At 38.2% G+C, this 25,271-nt stretch overlaps 2 protein-coding genes across 7 annotated transcripts in view; both read left to right on the top strand.

Moving 5' to 3' along the window:
• Nucleotides 1-991: 991 nt before the first annotated feature.
• On the top strand, nucleotides 992-13,167 carry LOC122041406 (amino acid transporter AVT1C-like). Its single transcript, XM_042601069.1, has 13 exons — nucleotides 992-1,119; nucleotides 1,221-1,460; nucleotides 3,330-3,655; nucleotides 3,859-4,073; nucleotides 4,167-4,190; nucleotides 10,887-11,067; nucleotides 11,184-11,403; nucleotides 11,507-11,642; nucleotides 11,732-11,751; nucleotides 11,892-12,037; nucleotides 12,194-12,237; nucleotides 12,334-12,396; nucleotides 12,887-13,167. The coding sequence occupies exons 2-13, from the start codon at nucleotides 1,228-1,230 to the stop codon at nucleotides 12,983-12,985; spliced, it is 1,707 nt and encodes a 568-aa protein (XP_042457003.1). The 5' UTR covers nucleotides 992-1,119; nucleotides 1,221-1,227; the 3' UTR covers nucleotides 12,986-13,167.
• Nucleotides 13,168-13,266: 99 nt separating this feature from the next.
• Nucleotides 13,267-25,271, top strand: part of LOC122041407 (general transcription factor IIE subunit 1-like) — a 16,939-nt gene continuing 4,934 nt past the window's right edge. For 2 of the 6 annotated variants that reach the window (XM_042601073.1, XM_042601072.1), the window contains exons 1-6: nucleotides 13,267-13,426; nucleotides 13,557-13,679; nucleotides 14,245-14,365; nucleotides 16,893-17,021; nucleotides 23,447-23,556; nucleotides 23,647-23,830. In XM_042601073.1, coding sequence (XP_042457007.1) covers nucleotides 13,404-13,426; nucleotides 13,557-13,679; nucleotides 14,245-14,365; nucleotides 16,893-17,021; nucleotides 23,447-23,556; nucleotides 23,647-23,830 — 690 coding nt within the window. In that variant the 5' untranslated portion in view covers nucleotides 13,267-13,403. Of the gene's footprint in view, nucleotides 13,480-13,556; nucleotides 13,680-14,213; nucleotides 14,366-16,892; nucleotides 17,022-23,446; nucleotides 23,557-23,646; nucleotides 23,831-25,271 lie in introns of those variants that run through there. The other 4 variants (XM_042601071.1, XM_042601070.1, XM_042601074.1 and 1 more) reach the window with 4 other exon arrangements.

Here is a 25,271-nt window from a genome sequence, read left to right as displayed (position 1 = left end):
GACAAATGAATCATTACCCAAGAATGATAGGTTGATGGCCATTTATTGTAAATAATTTTTAATTTATTTTTGATAATCAATAAAAAAAATATTTATAAAACTAAATAACTCATGTCTAAAATTAATCCATATAAATTAAATATGTAATACTAATTAAAAAATATTTAAATATTTTATCAATTAAAGATTTTTTTTAAATTATTGTATAAATATATAAATTATTTTTTAGCATATTGCTGGTGCATTAATTAGGGTTGGCCTTCTAAATATTTTGCTTGATAGCGTTTAAATGACGAGAGATTTTCCTTTTTGACCACTGGAATAAATCAAAATTTCACTCAACACCCATACATTTCATGAAACGAATTTAGGCGTTCCCATGGGATTGCATAAGTTTGAGAGGGAGACATTTATTATAATAGGGTAAGGATTAATTTTTAGTGAAAAAAAAAACATTCTTTCATTTTTCGTCATTTATAAGTAGGCTATAAATTTATTTTTTAATTTATTTTCCTTTACTAACATGAGACGGAATATATATGAGAGGTATTTGAATGAGTAAATCATTTTTTACTATAATGAAATAAATTTAGATAACTCCACTAGTTGGTCAAGTAGTTACTATAATAAATTTTCAAATTAATTCTTGAAAAAAAATAATCGGATGCATAAAATTTCTCTCATACAGATTAGAATTCGTGATCTTTTAATCACATGATAATAATTTTATCGTTACATCAAGAATTTTTTTTAAAATTAATTTTTAATGGAAATAAAATATGAATATCTATTTTTTTTAATATAGACCATATATGAGAATAAATACCCTCGTAATTTGACTCTTAATGGGATTATGGGAAGTAGAGGACTATCTGGAAGGACAGCCATGACTATTATTTCTTTTACTCAAATGAAATAAATTTAGAAACTAACGCGGAGAACGCATTTTATGTAACTAGGGGGCGTGAAGCACATTTTGATACTTGAGGGATCAAAGTGTAATTTGATCATCTGCCACTATAAATTCACATCGGATATTCTTCTTCAGTCTCGCTTCGCCACACTTCTCTCTGCTTCATCTCAGATTGCGGCAGCTCTTGAGGTTTCACTCCCCTTCAAGTAAGTTCGATCCTCTCTCTTTATCTTCATTTTTGTGCCTCACTAGCTTTTAGATCTACCGTTCGGCTGATGCGCGCGCGTGGATTTTTGTGGGATTGAAGGGGAGAGATGAGCAACTTGGCGTCCGATCGCAGTCTCTTCATCGAGAGCGAGGAGGAGGAGGAGGAGGAAACGGAGGATGGCGTCAATGAGGAGGGAGGGCGAAGAGAGTCGCCATCCGCCGCCGAAGAGGACTCCGAGAGTTCCGATTCGTCTTCTTCTCCCGACGACGACGGCGATAGCGGCAGTGCGCCCCGGAGCAGGCCAAGTTCGTACTCCACCAATTGGCCCCAAAGTTACAGGTACCGCGGACACCTTTTGGATAACCCCTTGCCTGACCCATGATCGAGATCTAACGGCAGGGGAGATCCTGCTTCCCGGCCGTACGATCTGGATCCAGTTGGGGCCTGAGATAAGGTTTTATCGGAGACCTAGTATTTTGGGGTATTTCTTCTTCAATACGACAGATCATTAGCCAGGGTGTTTTTTCCCCCCTGATAATTGGCAAGGAATATTTATTTCGTTTGTTGATGCAATTGATGGGATTGCGGGACAGTCATTCCTATTCAATGCCAGTTTCCATCCATTAAAACGCTATGTTCAATAATACCAAAATTAACTCTCTCTTTTTTTTCAACGAAAATATAGCCAAAATTAACTTTCAAGGAAGTTTTTCTATAAGCTTTATTTTTATCTAAGCTTAGCTAATCTCTTCTATGCTGCGGCATCTCACTCTATTGAGTTTCACTGTTCTCCGACATACAAGTTTCTCAAGTTAAATATATATCTCAATAGTTTTGTTAGAATTCAGTCAAGATTTCCTTTTGTCCTCTCATAAGCTTGGATTTTGTTTGATCTACCATCTTTGTTGGCGTACGAGAATTACACTTCTAAGCATGTATCACAAAGAAATCTAGAAACCAAAGCAGTAGCGTAGTTTGTGTTTGATGATATAGCTTAGCAATAATTGAACCAAACCGTGGGAATGGCATGTAGCAGTAGTATGCTTGGCTTGTTGAGGATCCCAACAATATATGGTGATCATTGAAGGTCTACGAATTTGCTCAAACGAAGCCATGAAAATTGCTAGGGCCAGTTTGCAAGGTAGGGCAAAAGTGGGAATAAACAGTCCTGCCCTGTCGGCACGCCAGGAACTGGCAAACAGCATGGACATGCAGTCTAAATCATTTCTTTTCGTATCCTGAATTGGCTCTTTTGGCGCCATGCTCTACTAAATGGCTAAAACGTGGGCCAAGACTTGCGTAACATGGGCCTGTTGAGCCAGTATTATCTCATATTAAATTATTAAAATATTAAAATGTATTTTTAACATTTAATTATTAAAAATAATATTGATAGAAGAATTTATTTCTATAATTTCTAGATATATATCAATTAAAAAATTGCAACTAGAAAAGTAGTAATAGTTTGGGAATTATCTTTATATATATTTTTTTATATTTAATTTTTTTATGATGGTAAATAAACATTGTTGGAGTTATAAAAATACAATTATTATTATATTTTAATTTGAAAATATTATGTTTCAATTTTTAAAAACAGAGGGTGAAGATTCGCATGTTGCCTAGGACTCAAATCACCACAGGTTGCAATGTCATGGTTAAGGGTGCAAATGAGCCAAATCGCTTGCGAGCGGCTCGGTCAAAACTCGACTCAAGTTCGAAGTTGACTGTGCTTGAGCTGAGCTCCAGCTGACTTGATTAGAAATCGAGCCGAACTCGAGCCTAATTATTTAAATTAGTAGTATACAGTAGCATACTATGTTGTTAGTTTCTCATAGTATCAGTAGTATACTATGGTGTTAGTTTATCCCTTTCAGATGCAATACTTGAATAAATAAGAAAATCTTGAACGTGATAAATTTGTTTTCGAACATTGTAGTCATTGGAGGTAATTCAGGTGACTATTGCAGGTTGTTCTTCTCTTAAAAAAATCTGTAATGTTCAGCTTCTTCTGAATAGATTGATTAAAAACTGTAGTTAGTTAAAAATTGTTAGCATCTCCCTGCAACTACTTGAGTTATAATCAATGATGGTTATATATATCTACATTAGTTAAACATAGTCTGATTGTTTCTAATGCTGTATAATGTGTGGTGTGATCATGCTCAGATTTAACGTATGCTACCCATTTTCCCTTGAATGTTCCAGGCAATCAATGGACATGTATAGTAGTCTAACATCACCAACCATAGGATTTCTGGGGACTCCAACGCTTAACAGATTGTCCAATTCCTTCATTTCTTCCTCATTTCGATCAACCAAGCACACACCAGAAATCATTACATCACTTATAAAGCCTTTGTTGCCAACCACTGTTGCCGATCAAGAACAACATGATGAAATTGAAAGAAGGCAGAGCTCACATACACTATTACTGCCATCAAGGAAGCCATCCTTGGAGAAGATACAAGAGAAGGTCTCTCATGAATTTTCGATTGCCAAAAATTGTTCCTACGGACAAGCGGTGCTCAACGGTCAGTGTGTACTCAACCGAAATTTCTTATTAATTTGAATTATGTTCCTATTCATATAATACCGATAAAGTTTGGACTTGTTTGGAAAACATATAATTCTTATCAGATATCTTATATTTTTGGATTGCTGGATTAGGCCTTACTATTTTTCTCCCCCTGTTGAATTATCAATTGTGCTAAAATTATGTATAACTTATGTTCAGGAATTAATGTGCTATGTGGAGTTGGAATTCTTTCTACTCCTTACGCTGTTAAAGAAGGAGGATGGCTCAGCCTGTCCATACTTCTCATATTTGCTTTGCTTTCCTGGTACACTGGCATTCTTTTGCGCTGTTGCTTGGATAGTGAAGAAGGACTTGAGACTTATCCTGACATTGGTCAGGCTGCATTTGGCACTGCTGGTCGCCTTGTCATTTCTGTATGTATAAAGCATATTAATTTCTCATGTTCTTTTCCCTTTTAACAAATCTACTAATACTTATTGTTTTTTTTTCTTTTTTGTAAATTGCAGATAGTTCTCTACCTCGAGTTGTATGTAAGTTACACTTGAATTCAAACTGTCTTTTAATTTAAAAAACTTTTGAACTCACAATCATGTTCCAATCAAACTTTCTTCATAGTATGGTTTATAGGACTAGCTATTTGCTTTGTATGAGTTTTCATAGCATAAGTAATATTTGGTTTTGAAATAAATCTGAAATATCAATTTTAGTGGAATTGTAATTCCTTTCATAAATAATAACTATTTATTAACAAAAATTTGGCCCATTAACCTCTTGGTTTGGTTCACAAACAAACCAACTTGGTTTAAACCAAACCAATTTGGTTGATTACTAAACCAAATAGGATCTAACTCTTCCGTAGGAGCTGTGACCTATCTGCACTTCTATTCTAACAAAATATATTCCATATTTGCCCTTCGTTTGACCCAACCAAACATCTTTTCTCTTGATCTGAAAAATCGAATTTTCAAATTTGTTTTATGTCTTTTAGATACTTGTAGTGTGTGACCCAATAGGTTCCTGGTTTATCTTAGTCGTCCATAATTAATTATTTAAATATGGATCAATTATGAGTGATACCTAGTAGTACATCATGATCCCCAATTAATCAAAAAATTATAGTTGATTCCAGAACTAGTTCTAAACCTTTCAGCAGCTACAAAGAGTTGTGTCTTGTTCCTTTCACTCATCTTATATCCACTTAGTTCAGGACATGGTCTATGTGTTTGTCTTCACTAGACTGACTACGTCACACCTAGCCAAAGTAATCCTTCCTCGTCTTGTGGATTCAAATTACTCTTACATGTGTCTAAAAGACTCATACTCTTAACATGTGATGCTTTGTAAAGACTTTGAGTAATAATTCTGACAAGTGGCCATAGTGTTAAGACCCTTGGGCGGCTGGCTAGAGGGGGTGAACAACCCTACAAAATTAAAACAACCTTTCTCGATCTTTTATAGCTAAATTAAACTAACACTTGCATATAATAAATTAGAGACTAAAAGAAAGAAGAGGCGTAAATGATTTACTTGTTACAACCGGAGAGGTTGTTAATCCAAGGCTTACTATCAAAGTCTCCTTTAGGCGGAGAAGCCTCTTACAATGTTGATGGCTCACAGTGACAAAGCTAGAATCAATTACAAGTGTTTCTCAAGTCCTGTTCTAGCTTATGGGACCAGAGTTATATTTATAGCCCTGGTCGGGGCACCTAGAAGGGTTCCAGGCGCCTGGAGGGGGATAAACCTTTATCCCCGTCGCAACGGATTGCGTTTAACGCGTTCCGGATAAACATGCCCGGGTGCCCGGAAGGGTTCTGGGTGCCCGGAAGGGTTCTGGGTGCCCGAACTAGTCCGGGCACCTCAGACTGGGTCAGGGCGCCCCGAACAAAAAAAGTCAACATTTTGTTGACTTTCAATACCGGTCTTCTCCTCCGACTCCGCTCTCTTGGGTGATCTCGGTCATCCGGAATAGGACTCAGTCGAACCCAACTTTCGGCCTTCTCGAGCAATCTTCCGCTCCTGACTTCTCGTCCCTCGGAATCGCCACGTGCTTCCTTCTCGTCCGCCGGTGTACTCTTCCGCAGCGTCTCATCCCTCGGACGAGCCGAGCTCGTCGGCTCTCTCCCGTGTCGTCCTTCTCGCTGGCTGTGTCTTTTGCTCGTCTCCTCGAGTAACCTTTCGCTCCGGCTTTTCGTCGATCAAAAACATCGTACGCTCCCTTCTCGTCCGCTCGCGTACTTTTCTGTTGCATCTCGTCCCTCAGACGCACTGAGTTCGTCGGCTCTCTCTTATGCCGTCCTTCACGCTAGTTGCGTCTTTTGCTCGACTACCTGTACTCCTAAGTTCCTGCACACTTAGACATAGGGTTAAAAACCAACAGGACCTAACCTGACTTGGTTGATCACATCAAAACCACCTTGGGGTATCAACAATCTCCCCCTTTTTAATATGATCAAACCTAAGTTAAGTTAGGGTAAACAAATAGCAGTTATAAAAAAATTTGTAAGTACACAAATCAAGTGTAAAAAATATTAAATTTTGCAACTACAAAAATTAAGTGCAAAATTTAAAATTTAAAATTTTGTACTACCCTTCCCCTAGACTTAATCTTTTTTTACTATTCCTCCTTTTGATCACATTAAAAGTGGGGTATGTTAAACATATTACTTAGAAGGTTGAAAAAAATATAAGGGTTTAAAAAATCTGAAAAAAAATCAGGAAGTTTAAGCAGTTGAAAATCTGGATTTTTAGACTTGGAGAAAAAAATCCTGAAAATTTTTATAACAGTAGAGTAGAAAAAAATATATCATGTTTAGCAAAAATAACTTCTGTTCTACATAAAGTCATATTTTTTTAAAAAAAGCTTAAACATAGTTATTAAAAAAAATTTGAGATATTTTCTGAGAATATATAAAAGTAAGTAACTCTGCAGAAATATAAAATTTCAATAATTGACTTTTCGAGAGTTTATAGAAAATTCACAAACAAAACAAGTTCGAAAAAGTTTTCTTTCTAAAAAAAATTAAGTTCTAATTAATTTCGAACATAAATCATGCAAAGATATTTAATTTAAAGATGATTTTGGAACTCAATATATGTTTTTATCTACTGGATTTATCAAGAATTTTTTAGGAACATGTTTTTAAGACAATTTTATAATTTGCCCCTTGTGAAATTTATAATACCAATTTAGCTTTCGATGATATTTGAAATTTCTTTCTGGAGCAAGAGAAACATTTATGCATGAATTATCCTTTTCTAATATTTCTATTTTATCTTTTAATTTTGCATTTTCATCTATTAATTTTTCAAAAATTCTTCTTTTAGACATGCAAATTCTTTCTTTAATTTGATATACTTTGTTCTTTTCTTGTACAATGATTTACTTAGCATTTGTACAAATTTATATAATTACTCTGGAGGAAGTTTACTTACACCATATCGATTTCTGATGCTCCCCCTGTAGTGATGCTCCCCCTGTAGTGATGCTTTCCTTTGACGATGCTCCCTCTTTATCGATGCTTTCGTTATTCATTGAGGATGAGCTTGCTTTGTTTTCTGGTAGGTACTTGGTTATTATAGCTATTCCGGCAATTTCCTCGGTTTCAGATTCTTCTGATGATGACTTGGTGTCCATCAAGGAGTTGAATTCGGCTTCTTTTGGTTTTTCATGGAGTTTCAAGAACATTTCCCAAAGTTCTTTTGCACTTTGGTAGTCGCCGATTTTGTCGAGATCTTCAACCAGTAGTAGGCTTAAAAGATGAAATTCAGCCTAACCATTTAACGTAAAATCGTCACGCTGCTTTTTAGTTTAGAGGTGTTTTTTGATTTCTTCTCTGTTTGTGTTCTTCGGTGCTTCATAACCATATTTCATTATTATTTAAATATTAAAATCTGTCTTGAGAAATACCTCCATTCGTCGCTTCCAAAACGCGAACGCCCCCTCGAACATTGGTGGGTAGATGCTAGCTCCGACCATTTCTTGTTTGCTTCGATCGACGGTTAGTCCTTCTTGTTGGAGCAATCTGGGTACCCTAGGTTTTGATGTTTGGGCAAAGGTTTAAGTTAGATTTATTGTTGTATTTGATATGCATTGTGAGTGTGTAGGATACAGGTACAACAAGGAAAGTCCAAGGGTGATCTTGGCAAAGGAAAGTCCAAGGATGAGTCTTGGCGGTGTAAGTCCAAGCATGTAGTCTTGGCAACGTAACTCCAAGTGTGACTTGACAATGGATGAAGTCCCGGAGGCGCGACCTCTTGGCAAAGGAAGACCCGACAACAATGACAAGATCGATGGATACTCCAGAAGGCAAGACGTGAAGGATGGGGAGGCATCCGAGGGACGCAAGACTGATGGAGGAGGCTAGAAGGCTAGGACTAGGTTGGTCGGGCGAGGACGAGTGCTGAGTGAATGTACTCGGGGGTTAAATTCTAAGATTAAAGTTTACTGCAGCGTTACTGTAGCAGTACTGTAGCAATCGACAGGTGTTTTCATCAGTCGACTGGTGCGGTCGACCGGGCAGTCGACTGGGCGCGAACAGAATGCTTCTGTTCGTTCGGTTAGTGTGGAGTAGTCGACTGATGGAAGTATCAGTCGACTGGTATATAGCCGTTGGGTTGTAACGGTCGAATCTCCACATAGGGCAGTCGACTGATGGTTTTGACAGTCGACTGGTAGGCGGGGTTTTCCAACTCGTGGCCTTTATAACCAAGCATTGGAAGTTTGGTTGAAGTTGACAAAATAGAGGTGGTTGACCCCTATTAGTAGTCTACCTGTGCCCTAGTTTCTCAAGTGTTCTTGTGAGAGTTGTGGTGAAGTTTCTCCACCCACAAGGAGCTACGTGAGTTAGCCGGAGTTTGGCGGGGAGTCATCCACCGGCGAATCGGGATCGTCCACCTTACGGACAACCGTGGAGTAGAGCCCTAATCTCCGAACCACATTAAATGATCGTGTAGATTGGTTTGCATTTCTTGTCTTGTATTTAGATTGATTTTCTACTTGTTTGTTTGTATTTTCGTTGCGTAACTAACAAGTGTAGGAAGAAATGATCAATTTGGGTGAAACGCTATTCACCCTACCCCCCCCCCCCCATTTGTCTTGAGAAATACCTCCATTTGTCGCTTCCAAAACACAAACTCCCCCTCGAACATTGGTGGGTAGATGCTAACTCTGGCAATTTCTTATTTGCTTCGGTCGGCGGTTAGTTCTTCTGAGGCGTTCTGACTCTGATACCACTTGCTAGGACCCCTGGGCGGCTGACTGCAAAATTAAAACAACCTTTCTCGATCTTTTATGCTAAATTAAACTAACATTTGCATATAATAAATTAGAGACTAAAAGAAAGAAGAGGCGCAAACGATTTACTTGGCTACAACCGGGGAGACTGTTAATCCAAGGCAGTTGAAGCTCACTATCAAAGTCTCTTTCAGGCGGAGAAGCCTCTTACAACGTTGATGGCTCACAGTGACAAAGCTAGAATCAATTACAAGTGTTTCTCAAGTCCTATTCTAGCTTCTGGGACCAGGATTGTATTTATAGCCCTGGTCAGGACACTTGGAAGGGTTCTAGGTGCTTAGAGGGGATAAAACTTTATTCCCGTCGCAACGGATCGCGTTTGACGCATTCTGGATAAACATCATGGTCCGGACGCTCGGAAGGGTTCCGGGCGCCCCAGACCGAAAAGTCAACAACAGACCGAAAAGTCAACATTTTGTTGACTTTCGATCCGGGTCTTCCGCTCCGACTCTGCTCGTTTGGGCGATCTCGGTTATCCAGAATAGAGCTCACTCAAACCCAACTTCTGACCTTCTCAAGCAATCTTCTGCTCCTGACTTCTTGTCCCTCGGAGTCGCTGCGTGCTTCCTTCTCGTTCGCCGACGTACTCTTCTGCAGCGCCTCATCCCTTGAACGCATCGAGCTCGTCGACTCTCTTCTGTGTCGTCCTTCTCGCTGGTTGCGTCTTTTGCTCGTCTCCTCGAGCAACCTTTCGCTCCGATTTCTCGTCCCTCGAAAACACCGCACGCTCCCTTCTCGTCCGCCCGCGTATTCTTTCGCAGCATCTCATCCCTCAGACGCACCGAGTCCGTCAACTCTCTTCCGTGCCGTCCTTCTCGTTAGCTGCGTTTTTTGCTCGACTACCTGTGCTCCTAAGTTTATGCACACTTAGACACAGGGTTAGAATCAACAGGACCTAACCTGACTTGGATGATTACATCAAAATCACCTTGGGATACCAACACATAGGGTATACGTCTCCTCACAAGGAGCGGTGAATCCTTTGTGGACTATCCAAATACCTTCAGACACTTCGACTTATATCCAATTATCTCAGGTTCACATCTCCAAGGAGATGCTTTGCTTAAGATGTCAAAGTATAAGCCTACATGACCAACGTGATTTGAATATCTCAAGTCGAAGGAAATTTGCACTTGAGCTATAGTAAGTACTTGACAGGCATATCCATATATGTAGAGAACCATATGAAGTCTTACAGCAGATCACTTCGATGAACTAGTTATCATAACTAGTATTCACCTCTAACTCTCGACATCTCAATGTCTCCCGTTAGTGAGTAATAGTTTCTTAGTTAGACCAAGGAGTATCTAAATACATCAATTCATTGACTAGGAATGTTTCAATACTTTCATAATTACATGCAGAGACAAAATTGGCTGAATAAGCTAGTAGAATTGTTTAAATCAAATGAGTTGGTCGAATGAGTGGGTTGGTTTGCCAGGGCAAGCTAAGTGAATCAAATGGATCAACTATGGTAACAAGGAAGGCTAAGAAAAAAAATTACAGGATATTTTTTCATTGTGAAAATATTCCTTTACTTTTCTTTATAATATCCATATGAACCAATTATAAAAATAGTTATTCAATATTCACTATTTTATTCTTTCTTTCTGTCATTCATTCTTTAGGAATTGCTATCACAATCACATGAAGTTTTGCGTTTAATAGCCCCTTATAATGATCACTACCAAAACTACAAGTAGGTTTTATAGAAACTCACCATCTAGAATAGGAAAAGGAGTAACATAACATGAATCCTAAACCACCCCTCACATAGACGCTTCCATTTCTCAATAAGGGAAGAAAACATTGACATAGGGCTTTCTTATTACATTAGAAACATCTTGTTAGGTTTTATTCATAATTTTTTACTTTTTATTAAATAAATTGATATTTCCAATTATTAATCACTTTTCATTTATAAATTTTGCAGGCTTGCTGTATTGAGTACATTCTACTAGAGAGGGATAACTTGTCATCATTGTTTCCAAATGCTCATCTGGATTTAGGTGGAATACATATGGACTCTCATCTACTCTTTGCTATATTTACCACTCTTGTAGTTCTTCCCACAACATGGCTCCGAGATCTAAGTCTTCTTAGTTACATATCAGGTGACTATATCTTACGATACAAAATAATTACTCGATCTTAATTTACGGAAAATATGAACTTTCAGCATAAATGAAGTAAAATCGCTTCAAGTTATTTCTTTGTCAACACTTGGCAGTTGGAGGAGTCATTGCGTCTGTGCTAGTAGTCATGAGCTTGTTTTGGGAGGGTGCATTTGATAAAGTGGGTTTCGAAAATAAGGGAACTCTCCTAAACCTACAAGGTATTCCTATTGCTATTGGCATATATGGCTATTGCTACTCCGGTCATGCTGTCTTCCCAAACATATATTCTTCATTGAAGAAACCTACTCAGTTCCCAATTGTGCTCTTTACATGGTGAGTGAATCATAATTCAATACGTCAACTTACCGTCACTCGTATATCTAGTAACATATATACAATGTAAAACAGTGACAATCTCCCAATCTTGTATATGTAGTTTTGCAGTTTGTACTCTCTTGTTTGCCGGGGCTGCTGCATTGGGCTACACTATGTTTGGGGAATCGACCATGTCACAATTCACACTGAATATGCCACAGAATCTTGTCGCCTCCAAAATCGCTGTTTGGACTACAGTAATGCTTGCCCCTTGACATTCTTATGCAACTTACTACGGAAACAATTAGCTAGAAATTGATGCTATCTCTTTGGCCTTTCTTTGTAGGTGGTGAATCCAATTACTAAATATCCTTTACAAACTACTCCATATAACCTGATGAATAACGGGAACTGTTGTTCTTTACTAGCATTTATTTTATGTTAGTTCATCACATAATTTATTTCAGATATCACAAGGATCTTTATTTACCTTGACTCAAGAACAGATATGCGTTGACTATCATCCCTTTGGCAATGAGTTTGGAGGAATTGATTCCATCAAACCACATGAAGACGTTTTTATATCCCATTATGATAAGAACAACACTTGTCCTTTCTACACTGGGTGTGGCCCTTTCCGTTCCATTCTTCGGTGAGTTTGTATTAAATACTGTAAATTTGCTATAAATCTTAGGAATTTGGTTCGAACCAAAGATCCCACTTCGATGCCTAAATGAGAATTCATTTCCTCCAACGTTGTTTTCTATTATTAAATATTCGATCGAACTTGTAATCTTGTTGACATCAGGATTGGTGATGGCTTTGGTTGGGTCTTCGCTTACAATGCTCGTGGTAAGTTATGAATGTTTTTATTAGAAGCAAAATCATTTTGTCACAATGCTCATAAAAAATGATCTACCTTTCATATTTTTCATCATGCTGTTGCAGTCTTTGATTCTTCCATGCGTTTGCTTTTTGAGCATACTTCGAAGAAAAGTTACAAGGACTCAGGTAATCTTATTGTTTGGTTGATTAGCACTATTAAGAAAACCACATAAGATTAAATCCGATCACATTTTATTTATTTATTTATTTATTTTATTTAACTTGTTAAAATTTATTTATTAAAAAACTTATGGAAATAAAACCCAATCTTTAATTGAATTGACCAATAGTAGAATAAGTTAAGACATTAGCCTAGTTAATAAAACGTATATTATGTTTCATTTTTTAAAATATAAATAAAAATAGATGTAAATAATAATAATTAAGGCTTAAATAATTTTGTAAACAATTTTGTCCGTAAATTGTTCATCAACGTTAGCAATTATGTGAATTTATAACTCTCCATTAAATTTTATTGGTTGCAAACAAATCATCATCTTACAATTCCTTTTTTCTAAAATCATTATTACTTTCCGATTTAATGCTATTAATTTTTCATCATCTTACTTTTACTTATCTACGAGAATTTATATATAAAAAATATCTTGATTCGTAGGGGTTTCTGTGCATTATGATCATCACAATCGGAGCGAGCTCTTCCGTTTGCGGCACAATCTCATCGTTATCGAAGATCATAGACAAGTTGAACCAATGATTCACGATGACATGAAACGATCGAAAGTTCTTAAATCGCTACGTTATTATTGTATATTCGATTCAGAGTGATTTAATTAGCTTTGCGTCAATTGTTTTTTTTTTTAAAAAATTCTGGATCGAGATGAATAAAATCTGGTAGCTCCGTTTATTTAGAATGCAAAATGCAAAATTTTCCATTTACTTCTTAATTTCTTAAATAAATCGTTAAATCAACCATACTCATCCTGACCAATGACCTGCTTTCTCCCAAAGCACGGGGGTAAATTAGTCAAAACAGCAGCAAGCATTGACTCGCTCGACACCCTCGAAGTCATCTTATTCGAAAGAACCAGAGCACCGGATCCTTCTCCACACGACACCGGCTCAGAGGGGGCTGACGGCGGCTGCGCTGAGCTCCCTCTACTTCTCCTTCCACCATGAGCTTGGATCCCTTCACCAGGTCACTTCTTCCATGTCTTCTACCTCCTCCTCCTCCTCGCATGGCAGACTAGGGTTTTATTTTGTCCTTTCTCTTCATGCCGGTTTTTAATTTTTCGCCTTGTTGATGTTGGGTCACGTTGTGGGTTCAGGCTGGTGAAGCTCGCGGCGAGGGCGTTCTACGATGACGTCTCTCTCAAGGGAGACAACCAGCCCAAGAACGGCAGAGGCGACAACCGAGGCATGGCCGTTATAGTCCTCGACGCCCTTACCAGGTACGACCTCTGCTTAGTCCGACGTTTGGCCTTCGTTGAGTTCCCAGATGAAGTAGAGGTGTCTGGTTGAGATGGACTAGCCTTCCTTCGTTGTTCGGATATGCCATATAGAGCTATGAAATTTCCAAATGTAGAAACAATGGACTAGTTTTCACTGTCTGGAAATGTCCAAGCCCCTTTACCAGCTTAATTCAGCTGAACCCAAGTCTTTGTACTAAGTGGGTTTCAATAGGTTCGAGTTAATGAGTTGTCTCGAAAGAAAATCCTCTCTACCATAGAAAGCAAGGTCTAAATAGACTTTTGGGAGGTGTGCCATTGCACAACTACTTTTAGCTCATGTTGGATACGTGTTAGGCTCCTCTTAGATACTTGTGTTTGCAACATAATTTAGGTGACAGTGAAAAAAAGATAAGCATGCTAGGAAAATAGTTTATTACCTCGAGATGGAAAATTTCAATTTTTTTTACAACATATAAATGTCTATGTTGTTCCATTGATTTCCTTTGTGGATTAATAATTATGATCAAAATGTAGATTGGCATATATTCATCCTTGTGTTTACCAGACGCCAGTGGGTGAGGGAAGAGGATTTGGCAAAAACATTGAAGCTTCATGCAAAGCAGCTTCGACGTATTTTACGATATTTTGAAGAGGAGAAGCTGGTCATGAGAGATCACCGGAAAGAGGTTCCTTTTCGTTAAATAACTTGATTGGCTAGGCTTACTGTCACAATTGATCTATGCTGTTTTTGCATTCCTTCTCCTCTGGAGATAGCTCACCATCTTGTACACTATCTGTTACATATAATCTGAGTTAATTTCCACTAAGAATGGTCATATGAAGGAGCATTTACAAATGGATGGTTCATGCTAGCTTCAACGTGCTTTTTATCATTTAATTTGCTGTTGCTATAAAATCCCGATTAATACTCTCATTATTTTTTTGATTAAATAATTATGAGCCATTTTGGTACTAATTGTACTTGCCTTTTTTTTTTTCTCATTGCAAAGTTATCTTAATGTCTAATTGTGGGTTGTTATAAATACTACCATACTTTCTTCTTCCAATTCAAAAGGGAGTACATGATATCGGTATTTAACTTATGAATGTTAAGTAGATTATGCCCCTACATTTTTTGCTCGATTCTCTTTGACTTGCCTCGGTTCTAGTTTATTTATCTTCATAGGTTGTCACTTTAGCATCTTAAATTACTACTCTGTAGAGTGAGTCCTTACCATTATTGCAACGAATCTGCCTGCATAAATAGGGCCTTTACCTGAATGTTTATGGAATTTCAGAGTTATGTTTTGTTTCCTATACCAGTCTTTAAGTTATTCGAAGCCACAGTTCTGCTATTTGCCTTTTGTTTCACTTCTCAATATAATTCCCATTAATACTGTTATTGTCCTCTACATCTTCTATGTGTGTTTGACATCTTCAAACACTGGGGTTACTGGTTGGATCTGTTTCTGTGCCTACAATACAAGTTATGCAACATCCTCATTCCTCAAGCACCAAGCCTCAAACCAAGTTTGCGGTGCCACACTCCCATGCAAGCAAACTAATTATGAGACTGTGGCTGTTGCTGCCTACACAGAGCAAAAGTACTTGCTGTCCAAATGAGAGACTGCTGCTTTCTTTCTGTTTGTCTCAGGCAGGTCTCATCAACAATGGTTCTTGTGTAGTCCTTATGTTTTCTCCATTTTGTGCACAATGACCATAAAATACCTTGCCCAGAAGTATTTTTCAATCCTGATTTTGACAATGTAAGACCCAATCAGAGCCCACACACTTGTGTAGATCAGGTGTTTGTCTCTACAAGTTGAGGCATCACTTGATAGGGATGCCGTAGCAACACCACTACCATCAACAACTAATTAAATCCTCACCACCAACATGAGGATTTGAAACCAACTTGATTTAGGAGTATCATCCTTCTTCCATGCAACATTTGGTGGAAACAATTTCATCGCCAAAGTTTGTGTTCATGCTAGGGGGTAGAACTTCATTGATAGCTCATCATCCCTCATGTCATAACTCCATTCAATCCATGAATTTCTTACCACTATTTCATCCTTTAGTAGTCAAAGTCCTTTGCATGATCCCTATTGTTTAATTGTTGTGTTGCTTGCTTTAACATTGTGGCATCACATGCAATCATTAGATGCCTGCGTGTATTACTTTGGGTTTACTTTGAACCATGTTCATCATCCAGAAAACTATACCCAACAAATTGTAATCTCGTAAGAGCTTGTAATCATTGATAGGGTTGTCTTGTTCCATCTTTTGGCGGGCAATAATTCTAAACTCTTGTTTTGATGGATATGTCTCACATAGCTGTAATATTAAAAGAACATAGATTTTTCACCATTAGACTAAGTGGATCATCCAATATGATGTTAAGCGACAATCTTAATTTTTTTTTTTTATGTAATCTCGATCATCTATCTTCTGAAACTCCTTGATTGTGTGAGGGTGTTATGATTGAGATTGTGCCCCTGGTATGCCTGCTTTTCCTCAATTTTATCTTGATTTATCATGATGACTTACTGGATTATCATTGCTTTATCAATGATTCCCTTACCATTATTGCTGCATATTGTCATGTCATCATGAAGTCATCTTAGCCTAATTTTATTTCTTGTATATCCATATGTACAAAATAGGTCCATTAGGGAATCATAAATTATGTTCATTGTTTTTCTGTCATAAATATTTACTATGTAAATCTTTATATAACTGTTTCAATCTAATGTCAAGGTTTTATCGGTAAGTTTTGATGTCACTACTCAGTTGGCAGTTTCTTTTTGAATATGAACATTGCTAATCTTGATATATCGGATTAATGCATAGCAAAAGGTTCAGAGAACCTATGCACTTCGATATATGTGCCATATGCAGGCCAGTGGAAATTAATAATAATGACTATATTTTAGCGGTGGGAGCTGAAAGGTTAGTCTGTGAAATGGTTTTTTATAAAATTAATTCCACCTCAGTATGATGAGTACAAACTACAAAGCGATTGTAGCAGCGTTAACAACAACGAATATCATTTTCTGGCAAATTTGCATCGTAAGAAGATATTCTCTTTCTTTGAAGAATTTTGACATAAGATTCCGTGCTTCATAGAAAAATAATATTCTACAATGTTAGAGATACTTTTTTGACACTCTGCCGTATTTAAACTTGGCTTATGCCATTCAAATTCTGCAGTCGGCTAAAGGGGCGAAAATATTTAGTACAGCCGTGGCGGCCACAGGTGCTGGCCAACAAATAGCTAAAGATGTTGAAGAGAAGATGAAGTTGCACACTCATTCTTACTGTTGTTTGGACTATGCACAGGTTGTTTGTGATATCTATGCTACTTCTTGTATCAATTATTGATTCATTCCATAGGATATAATCATCTAATGTTAGTCTAAGATTGCTAGGCTTCTGAATATAGGTATTTTACAAACCTTTACTTCCTCTGTTCTATTCTAACTTGGCCCATGGTCTATGATCACATCTCATTGGGATGGAAAAATGAGTTTGTTATTTTAATTGTAGCATTGTAGCAAAAGTTGATTACACTCACCCAAGGTGTCCCTCACAACTTGTCCCCAGGTTGTGTGAAGGGAGGTAAATCACAAGTGACTAGAGGGTGGAAGGGTTTTTTTTACGAGGGTATGCACTCGTCGGGAATTAACCCCTTGCCCTTGCAGGCATGCGCCTGAGTTTGTTATTTTAATGAACATTGGCATCACCTTATATAACTTTTCTCTCCCTTTGAGTTTATTCATCTATTGGGTTGGTGTTTCATGTGTTTCTACATTACACAATGCATTTCTTGATAGGTGGCGAGTAATTTTAGGATTCTTATTTTGAAATTGTTTTATTGGTATTTTTCTGACCCCTATTTTAGAAATAGGCATCCATTCTACCCTGTAAGTCTGTAACCATATCTAGTGAAGGAGCACATTTCATGCCTTATTTTTCATATGCACTATATTAAATTAATAGCTTTTCTAGTTGGTAAAATATTGGTCTACATAGGCCATTAGTACGAGACTCCAATTAATAGGTTAATTTTATTGGGCTTTGATTAAGGTTATTTAAATTATTTGAATCATGATTAAAATTATTAGTCTAAAGTTTTGATTAAATCCTAAGTTTAATAAAAACCTATTCTATTCGGCGATCGGCTTCGACGTTTTAACGTCAAACGTGTCGCTTGAGCCCAGTGATGAGTCTGAACCCGTCGCGTGGGTCTGACGTTGGGTCTCAAGTCTGAATTGGAAACATTTTACCGCTGCATAAACACAAGGTGGTGCGGTTCAATGTGGTGTGGTTGAGGCCTGCCTCATGTTGCCTCAACTACTATTTAGAACACTACTCTAGAGCGAGGACATCCAAAGAACAGATGCTCCTATGACTTTAGCACTTAACGGCAGAAAGTGCACTGTCGATCCTCCAAGTAGTCATGCCTGTCTCTGGTGGGAAGACATCGCTGCGCCAACATCTAGAATGTGACTGCATGACTCGGCTGAACATTGGTCTTCCACACCAACCGAACCTATGGTTTCTTGGGACTAGGGTGCCACACCATCATCCCCAATCCACCAACATCTGTCGAGTAGCCTCTGGTGCCCCAGCCATCGAAAGGAGAAGATCCTGTATCAGGAGCAATCACTTGATCAGTAGAGAGTCTGTGTGAGCGACCTCCCGGGACCAAACATATGTGTGCCTCAAGTAAGTGTGATGCATCCATTTTATCCAAAGCGCGACTTCCTTGGCTTGTACTCGCCATAGTACCTTAGCCAGGAGGGCCAACCTCCAAGCACGCATATCCTGAAATCCCAAGCCACCTTCATCTTTTGGTCTGCACATGTCAACCTAGGAGACCGGCTGGTGCTTAGACGTCCATATGAAAGACTTACATATATCGTAGATACAATCAATAATACCCATAGGAAGTGGTAAGATAGATAACCAGGAGCACTCTACTCCTTGTAACACAGAGATAATAAGTTGTGCCTTGCCCACATAAGATAGAGTTTTCCGAGGCGAAGCATCAATCCGTCTAATCCAACAAAGGGCTATAATTAGAAATTCAAAGTCTTACTGCAACAAGAGGAATCCTAAGATACCCAAATGGCGTGGAACCCTCCTGAAAACCTGTATACGTGTTGCATCATCAACCCTTGCCAGGTAGATACATGATTTCTATCTATTTATCTGAAGACATGATGCCGCACCAAACTCCTATAAAGATGTAGTCAATACTCCCATTGAATTTGCATTACCATTGTTGAAAAGAAGTAAATCATCTACGTAAGCCAAGTTAGCAAGTTTGAGATGGGCACACCGAGGGTGGAACTGAAAACCAGGATAGCTAATACTTTGCTGTATCTGTCTCCCAAATCTTTCCACACAAATACCAAAAAGATATGGCGATAGACAAGTCAAACATCCCCCCTTTGATGGGCTACTGAAAAGGATGTGGTAGCCACATGCTCCATAATCCATGCCACAAATCTATCCAGGAAGTACAATCTGATGTGGGTTTTTCGCAAGAAATCTCAATGCACTGAATCAAAAGCCTTTTGGAGATCGATCTCCACGATGCACCCGGAGAAATCCTCTTCCTGTTGTATCCTCGAAAAAGCTCCTGAGCCAAGTGAATATTGTCCGTGATGAGGTGACCTTCCACAAATGCACCTTGAGATTGGTGAAGGAGATGATCTATAACACTGAACATTCAACTCACTAAGATCTTAGAAATCACCTTGTAGAGGACTGTGCAACAGGAGATTCGTCACCTTGGAAGCATGTCCTGTCTTGGGAACAAGAGATATTGAAGTATGGTTCCATCTTTTAAGTAGCTTGCTACTCTTGGTAAAATCTCCCCCAACAGAATTCCAAGCTTGTTTAGAAAATTTTGATCTATAGCCATCCGAGCCCAGTGCTCGCTCGTACCCTATATCAAAAAGTGCTGCCTTGATTTCTCCAGCAGTTGGGAGGCGAACCATCAAAATCTTGCTGATCAGTCCCAAGTGTCCGTCCAAATTGCAAGCATGCATGAGGGAAATCCGAACTTGTGCTGGCCGTGCCTAACAAGTACTGAAAATGCTCGGTGAAGGGTGAAGGACTGGACAACATCTACCTTCTCCTCAACCATGATCTCATTCCTTACGTTAGTTCGTTTTACTAGTTTATGAAAATAGAAAGAATTGCGATCCTCTTGCTTAACATATGCCAATTTTGCATGCTGCATACAGAAGCTATGTTTTGCGGCATTTAGATGAGCTGCTGTGTGTTGTAGTTCTTTGTAAGTGTCGGGCAGTGCACCAAGGGACAGGCCAGCCTCTTGAACCTAAGTTAGCCTCTGGCATGCAACAGCCGCCCTTGCTGTGATGTGCTGAAAGTGCTCTACATTCAGTTGTAGCAAATCAGCCTTCAAAAGCTTCACTATCTGCCCAAGATGAAATAAGCAGTGTGCGTATTGCTCATGCCATTCACACATCTCCATAATGACCTTTTGGTCATCCCAAACTATGAGAATCCTACTTCTGCCTCCAGGGTTGTCCCTCTGTGCCACTTGGAGGTGTTGAAACCATTGCATCTTCAATTTTTGGAATCCCATGATTGAAAGTTTTGTCTCCAACACACCTAACACTCCCAGCTTGTGGTTCTGAAAGAGTCCTTCTACCTTGAGGCCCTTGTTGAAGCCTCGAATATTCCATGAGCCAATCTTCATCAAACCTGAGACGGCCTAGGCCGTCTATAATTGACTTGTTTCTTCCCCCTCGCACCGATGCAATAACCTCATCTCTCCTAGTAGATGCCCCTGGATGTACTTGCATGTTACTCTCATCATGTTGGACACCAGCTTTACCTTTGTTTCTGGTCATGTGTGGGACAACTTGTTGTGTCCCATCTTGTACTGGCAAAGCAGTGTTGGTGTGACTTGGCTGCATTCGATCAATCTCTGTGTGGCTACCCTTGACCTTGTGCCTGCAGGATCCCTTTCTTTGAAATTGAATATTCCACATCCCCTCTCCGCCATCATCATGCAGGACAGGAACACTGCCCAACAAGTCAGGCTGGTCAATAGTAAGTGAGTTCGATGACGGGACAACATCATCCTCGTCCGCCCCCTAGATTAGGGGCGGTAACAACAACCTCCACACCAAGGAGTGTATCAACGCCACTCTCTCCTCAATGACTGGCTGTCCATCACCTGGGAGTATAGATTTTGCAGCACTTGTATCTACATCATTCATTTGATCATTTGAAGTGACTAAATCAGCTCCATCCGATATCACTAAGCTCTGATGCAGATTCTCCGCCGGCACCAGTTGTGGTATCATTTGTTAAGACCCTTGCCCCAGTTGTTGACCACCCATGATGTCACATTGCGGATGATAGTGCCCCTTACACTGCCAAGTAAGGCAAAATTTGAATTTAGATTCATAGTGGATGGGAAGATCTACCTCTATGCCTCCGGGGAGTATTGTAGGAATGACAACCGACGGTTCTCTTGTTATGTCCACCTTCATAAGAACTCTGGCATAATTGATTCGTTCCTGTTTTCTCGTTAATTGGTCAGTGTATAATGGCCACTCAATTAATGAGGTAAGCTTGCTCAATGCATGAACTGTCCAACACTCCAATGGGAGATCCAAAATTTGCACCTAAACTGGGAGACCATGAAGTGCTTCTCTTTGAAAGAAATTTTTCTTCGGTAAGTGCTTCAGATATAGGGCCATCCAAGCGCAATGTATGGACCACCACGTAGGACTTTTTGAACATGAGCCATATCATCTTATGAGCTTGAACATCATAATCTACATTCCATTGCTTTGCCATGGCATGAATACCCCGCCAACTCGGAAAGCAACCAACAAAATGTCCAATCAAGCAATCTCCCACCGCCTGTTTAATGGTGTCGACATCATCTATTTCAAAGGCGATGCGTTCAGTAGTTTGCTGCAGAAATTGCAGTTCATTCTCCTTCTCAAATAATCTGTTCGAAGAGAATAAATCAGACCATTTCTATTCCGCCTTGCCCCCCGTGCTTGGGTTTGTGGCTGGTGGTCTGGCACCTCCAGCAGTTGAGGTGCTGCTGCTCTTCTCCCTTCCGCCACCCTGACCCTGTTCCTCACCATATTTGGAAAGAGACCCAATATGGTTTATGTGAATTAGATGTCAGGTTGTGAACAAGATTGATACTCCAAGAGCCATTTATATTCATTCAATAATATATATATATGTTCATGAACAAAGCACAGTTCATGTACAAAGTTGTTGACTAATTTATTTAAGGCTCAATTATAATTTTATTTCTTTACTTTTCAATTCGAACATATAAAATATATGGAATATAATACACATGTATTCAGATTGTTCATATTCTATATGTTTTGACATGTCTATATATATATATATATATATATATTTTAAATATATGTATATCAGTGATTATATTCGTCAACAATGTCCATCAATTTTTTTTTTTTAAACGTCAGTTCTGTATGTGCCTAATTGGCGTACAAATGTCATGGTTATGGTCTACCAAATGCAAAATCTTCCCTTCTCAACATAGTTTCATCTAATTGCAACAAAGCAAGCTAGTGTTGGAAAAATGATTTCTGATTTAGAAGACCAAAATATCCTTGTTTATGGTGCTGGTTATGCAACGAGTCCCCTCGGGGCGGTGCTGTGGTTGAGGCATGGGGTGTTGCCACATGAGATTTTGCGGTTGAAACTCGGCGCGTTCGAGCATGCCCTCCCCCATGCCTTGGCCACTTGCACTAATGGCTAGTAGCCACCTGTGATATACCTCCTCCATGCGGGGGCGCTCAGGGCGAGCGAATCGCCTTTTTGCCACATGGTTATGCACACATGTGGTTCATGTGCACATATTTGACGGATTTAAGGGTTGGATCCCATTTTGCTTTTAGGGTTGCAAGGGCCAAATTGGATCACTTTTATTAACTGAGGCTCATTTAAAATTTTTGTGTGTGACAAGTTGAGATCAAGTAAAACATATAGGGGCCAAATTGAAATTAACCCTTATATTTGCAGCTGTTATGAGATTGAGTACATAAGTGAGTCCATATTAAATTGATTGAGTCAGGTATAGTTACATAAAGGATGATTTGATCAAACTAGTCTCTAGCCCTGATATAGCAAAAAATGGTGAGGATTCTGGTAAAGAAGAATACATTGTATATAATGTTAGGATTTTGCTACATAAGTTATTTCCTTTTAAGAATCAATATACAATTATGAGTTTTGACTATTAACCCTACCATTTATATCCATTTTTCTATACGTTATCTGTTAGACACCAAATTTCTCACATATGGATGATTTTCTTATAAATCTTCTATGTTGTGGGATAGAGGTAAAATTTTCATTCTGATGATTGGATTAAAAATGAATAATTTGATAAATTGGGTGGTAGATTTAAATTCTTTTAACGTATTACTTTGTTAATTATTTGCTGTCAACTTAAATATTCCATTGTACTTGTTTTGGAGTATTTTGCTCTGTAGCATTATTTTAATTTCTTTTTAATATGGATAGCAAGATCGACTGACTAAGCATCCGTGTGCTGCACATGCACTTTGCAGTGCCTCAAACTCACCCTCATATTACTGTATACACCTTTTTAAAATTTGCTAAACTTGTAGATGTTTAATTTTTCGTGTAACATCTCTGTATGTCAAGGTGTTTTTTGTGTTCTTCAAATCTGCACCTTGTACTTCTATGAAATGTAGATCTATGACGTTGTAAGATATCGAATGCATCGGATGAAGAAAAAGATAAAGGATGAATTAGACAGCAGGAATACCATTCAGGAATACATATGCCCCAATTGCGGGAGAAGGTAATTAGTTAACAACTATCTCTGTATAGAACGCTCTAAATCAATCTGTTTTTCGGTGCACTACTGTGGGATTGTTGACTTTTTATTCAGGTATTCAGCTTTCGACGCACTACAACTTGTAAGTCTCACTGATGAGTATTTTCACTGTGAAAACTGCAATGGTGAACTTGTTGCCGAGAGTGACAAGCTTGCTGCAGAGGAAATGGGAGATGGTGACGACAATGCTAGAAAACGGAGACGTGAAAAATTGAAGGACATGCTTCAGAAGATGGAGGTTAAATAAATACTACTTACTTCTTCTATCTATTTGCTGTACTCATATTCTACTTGAAGCAAATCTGGGTAATGTGATAAACAATTTGCTACAGTGTTGTGTAAGATAGCATATACCTTCACATATTTGGTAAAGTTGATGTGTGCAGAACTATTGGGAGACCAGAATCTGTTTGATGTGTCAGGGATAACTGGTTAACATACTGCAATATTGTGTACAGATATGATTTTGTCAAATTGACTGGGGATTTAAGTTCTCTACATGCCACAGAATTGATAGCAGTTTCAGATGTGCTGCAGTGAATCAATGGAAATTATGGTCTTAGCAAAAATAGAACCTAATAATGAAATTAGGAATTAGTCTAGAATTAATTAACATATTATATTGATAACTAGTTTGTCTCCTGAAGTTTGATAGAATCCATTTGAAATTTTGTAAAGATAGGAGAATGAAACAATGGTTGCTATTTTAAAGCATGATACTTCGAGGCATGTTACACAGATTAATTCTATTTATTGCATTAATTTTATTTGTATATATTTTATGTTTACATGATACTAATTATATCTGTTGACCACTATGAATAGTCGAAGTAAGATCATTTGATAAGCAATTATTTGTTAACTTATTCTGGTATGGCACTAAAAGAAGACATATCACTACTTTAACATGTACTGTTTACTTTCATTACAAGTATTTTTGTAACATTGTCTGATTGCTAGTCATTTTACTTATCACACAAATTCTGTCTCTCTCCCGATTTCTCATTTGAATGCATGAAAGATTTATGATGCTATTTTATCTCTTTGTTCAATCATCTCAAACTGTTCTCTTTGCACTTTGTGTTTTACTGACAAGAGAGCGATAAGGCAATCTTCTGCATACTAGTGTTCATTAGTTCATTGGATCACACCTCACAATGAAGCACACTCTTCAATTGTTCCTGTAGTTCAAAGTGTTAGGCTTTTGACAACTCTATAGAAAGGAGTTCATGAGCATGCATATTACTAGATATAGTTTTCATATTACAAATGAAAAAATTAATCCTACTTAGCGTCAACTTAAAAGGCAATTTTCCTTTTGAAGAAATAATGGCTATGGAAGAATGTCTTTGTCACATAATCTCTACCTTTTTTCTAAAGCCATTGCATGAACATTGTCTCATTGACTTAGATCTTGCATGAGGTGTTGCTTTGTGTTTGAGATTGTGGGGAATTCTTCTAATCAATTCAATTTTCATGAGAATTGGGCAATTTGCCTAATTGGATCAAAAGAAGTGTGAGCCAAAACTTCTATGTTGGATCCGTTTGCAGATCTCTTAACTTTGTAATTCCATTGCCTAGTCAAAACTACATCTATCGCACAGTAAATTCTGAATCCTACTGTTGATGGCTATGTTGAAATCTGGAATCTTGTATTCTCTTATTTATTGAAACTGATT

This window comes from Zingiber officinale, chromosome 2A, assembly GCF_018446385.1.
Source record: "Zingiber officinale cultivar Zhangliang chromosome 2A, Zo_v1.1, whole genome shotgun sequence".
NCBI classification, from domain to species: Eukaryota; Viridiplantae; Streptophyta; class Magnoliopsida; order Zingiberales; family Zingiberaceae; genus Zingiber; species Zingiber officinale.
The sequence above is the reverse complement of the archived record's forward strand: the minus strand, read 5'-3'. Positions and strand labels throughout refer to the sequence as shown.